This window comes from Physeter macrocephalus, chromosome 20 (assembly GCF_002837175.3).
Source record: "Physeter macrocephalus isolate SW-GA chromosome 20, ASM283717v5, whole genome shotgun sequence".
Lineage (NCBI taxonomy): Eukaryota > Metazoa > Chordata > Mammalia > Artiodactyla > Physeteridae > Physeter > Physeter macrocephalus.
In genome coordinates, this window is record NC_041233.1 from 111158726 (window position 1) to 111162110 (window position 3385).

Genomic DNA, 3385 nt, shown 5'->3' on the forward strand with positions numbered 1-3385 from the left:
GGAGCCTGTGCTCCGCAGCGGGAGGGGCCACAGCAGTGAGAGGCCCGCGTACAGCAAAAAAACAAACAAACAAAACAAAACAAAACAAAAATTTCTTAGCTTGGAAAGGTGGATTTAGAGTATTTTATGATTAAATGTCTTTTTTGGTCAAGTTTTTTGTTTTTTAAGCATGATATTATACAGGTTGGTATATATTTCCTTTGGAATCCCCCGGTATATTGATTCAAGTTTTTTTTTTTTTTTTTTTTTTTTTTTTCCACCAGGGAAGTCCTAAAGTTTTTTTTTTTTTAACATTTATGTATTTATTTATTTATTTGGTTGTGCCAGGCCTTAGTTGTGGCAGTCAGGCTCCTTAGTTGCGGCTCCAGGTCTCCTTAGTTGTGGCATGCGAACTCTTACTTGCAGCATGCATGTGGGATCTAGTTCCCTGACCAGGGATCAAACCGGGGCCCCCTGCATTGGAAGCATGGAGTCTTATCCACTGTGCCACCAGGGAAGTCCCCGATAAAAGTATGAAATGAATTCATCAGTGACAATCATCACCAAATATTACACTTGTGTTCCTCTGACGGGTTGCTCTGGCATCAAGTCCTACACAGCAATATTCCTCTCTACAAAATTAACGTTAGTAGCATTCCGTAAGTAAAGTACAAAGTAGTTGATACTATTCAGGAGAAACGCGGTGCTCATCTCATTACAAAAAAATGCATCTTCCTATCTGTGTTAGGAGCAACACAAGTAAAGACGTGTGTGAAAAGAGCTTTAGCACAAAGCAAACCCTCACATTGACTCTTAATCTTCAAAGCAACCAGGAACTGACTTCTCTACTGAGATTTCAGATGAAGAAATAGGCTCAAGAATATTATAATTCATCCTAGATTACAAAACTAGCACATAGATGAGGTAAGCTTCATATCTAGTGATTGTTTTTCATACATTTTTCTTGTCTGATTACTGAGACGTAATCAAGTATTTGAGAAAGAGATAAAGAAGGAAGACAGGCATATTTGCCCCATCTGTCCGTCTAGAGCAAACTTTTTTCTCATAACTAAGTCGTGAACACCTTTCCACATCAATATGTTATCTTTGTTTCTATAATGAAATATACTGAATTAAATTGTTTTCTCTTTAATGTAACACATTGTATAAAATTATTGATGTAAGCAATTTATTTATGATAGATGTGTGAGATACACAGATTATTTCTAATTTCAACTATTTAAAGTAGTCCTGCTGTAGACATACCTGAATATACAAAAAATAATGGTCACCCTTGTCTGATTAAAAATTGTAGGGATAGAACTGTCGATGAAAGAATACCGTCAAATTGTACACATCTACTCATACACCCACCAAAAATGAACGCCCAGGTGCCTGTTTCTACTGTCCACCCCAAATCATTTTTAAGAAACGCTGACATTCTCACAGCTGAAAATGATCTTTGTTGTCATAATACATATTTTTGAAGTTAAAGATCTTTTAATAGTTTGTTGGACATTTTATTTAGTCTTATAATTTTCTTAAGGTAACGTAGTTTATTCTTTAATTGTGTTTCATCTTTGCTTTTTTCCCTTATTTCAAAATATCTCTTTGTATATTAACTCCATGTCTGGCATATTTATTGCAGCTGATATTGTCTATTTTGCTATTCAAAAGAAGGGTTTTTTTCATCCAGCTGTAAAATATGTGAGTCTCCCATTATTTTTGCTTCTGTTTCTTTCAGAGTTATGCCCTTTCTATCACAGCTTAATCATCTGAAGGCCAACCTGATAAATGCTTTGAAAAACAACGTAAGTGCAGTGTACCTTGCCGTTCCAGCTTGAACTTCCCAAAATCTTTTCCATGTATGTCACCTTGGAAAGTAAATCCTCCTCTTTCAAGTCCGGATGATACCTGATAATGCATGAAAAGGAAAAAACAATGCATAACAAGGATTAATGATAATCTCTTCTTTTATCATAATATAAATATTATTTCTATTTAGAAAGTAAAGGTTAACTATTTAAAAAAATTTGTCATTCCTTCAAGTGACCCACTTATAGTTAGAAATTGAAAAATACAGACATGAGCTTCAACTAACAAATAAATTCTCTCGTTTTGATCTCAAAAACAGTAGTTTTTTACAACATATATATAGGTTAAGTACCCTTGGTACACGGGGACACACATATGAATTACGTCAGAACCTACATTACGTAAAACTCGCTGTGTCACAACTACTGTCTCGTGTACCTCACGTGAGGCCATTTACCCTCGACTTAGATGATGAATTAAAGCAGAAGCAAAGGGTTAACTTGCAAGGAAGAAAGTGAAGGCGGCACCTTAAATCTCCGTTTATCTGCGGATGCTACCCTTTTAGAACTTGCGGGGTGGTTACCAGTGGCCTTGGAAAGAGTTTGGTCCCCACCCTTACAGTGGGATGTGGTCTGGATCTAAGCTCTCTGGCAGGAACAGCCCAGTTGCTCCTGGCCAGTTTGTTTCTCATTTCAGAGACAGGTTTCTTCCATCGTACAATGAAGGGGTGCAGTGGCCACGCAGCCGGGATGAGGGCCGGCTGAGTTTCCACGGGGCGGACGGGACCTGGCCAGGTCCTCCCGGAAGGAACCCCCCTTGGCGCCCCCAGCCCTGCGCGGACGCGGTGATTAGAAACCCTCCGAGGAAGTACTCACGTAACCATCGAGTCCCCAGTCGTCGTTTTCAAAGTTGCTGACAAAAATATCCACTGGGCCTTTAACTTGAAAAGCTTTCAGAAGTAAGTGGGCCTCTTCCTTCTTGTAAACGCCTAGGAAAGGATCAGGGGGTTATTCTTACAACGTGGGAATGCTTATAAGTCAGTAATGCAGGCATTCGATCCATTTGATTTGGAATATGGTACAGAGATGATAACGTTTTAAATCACAGAGATTAATATTTTTATTTTTAAATTTTAGCTTCAGTACTTTTTTCCTAAAAATCACTTCTTATGAAAGTCCTTGTCTTATCTTTAAGTATCATCTGTTTCACTCAATTCAACATCTTTACCCCACAGAAAGAACAAAAGTAATATGCATTCAGTTAATTAATTTTTTAAATCCAGCATTTTATTCATATTTTACTCACTTCTGAGGACAGGCGTATGTAGAAAAAGAGACCATAACCTAAGGGATCAAACTACTGTGTATGAACTAAACAAGCTACAAGAATATATTGCACAGGGCTTCCCTGGTGGCGCAGTGGTTGCGCGTCCGCCTGCCGATGCAGGAGAACCGGGTTCGCGCCCCGGTCTGGGAGGATCCCACATGCCGCGGAGCGGAGGGGCCCGTGAGCCATGGCCGCTGAGCCTGCGCGTCCGGAGCCTGTGCTCCGCGACAGGAGAGGCCACAACAGAGGGAGGCCCGCATACCAC

At 39.6% G+C, this 3385-nt stretch overlaps 1 protein-coding gene across 1 annotated transcript in view; it reads right to left on the reverse strand.

Annotated features, from left to right (window-relative positions):
* Positions 1 to 3385, reverse strand: part of CSMD1 (CUB and Sushi multiple domains 1) — a 611399-nt gene that overhangs the window by 7619 nt on the left and 600395 nt on the right. Inside the window, exons 62-63 of the mRNA XM_028481319.1 lie at positions 2670 to 2782; positions 1806 to 1893 (exon numbers count right to left, since the gene is read on the reverse strand). Of these exons, the coding sequence (XP_028337120.1) occupies positions 1806 to 1893; positions 2670 to 2782 (201 nt within the window). The remainder of the gene's footprint in view (positions 1 to 1805; positions 1894 to 2669; positions 2783 to 3385) is intronic.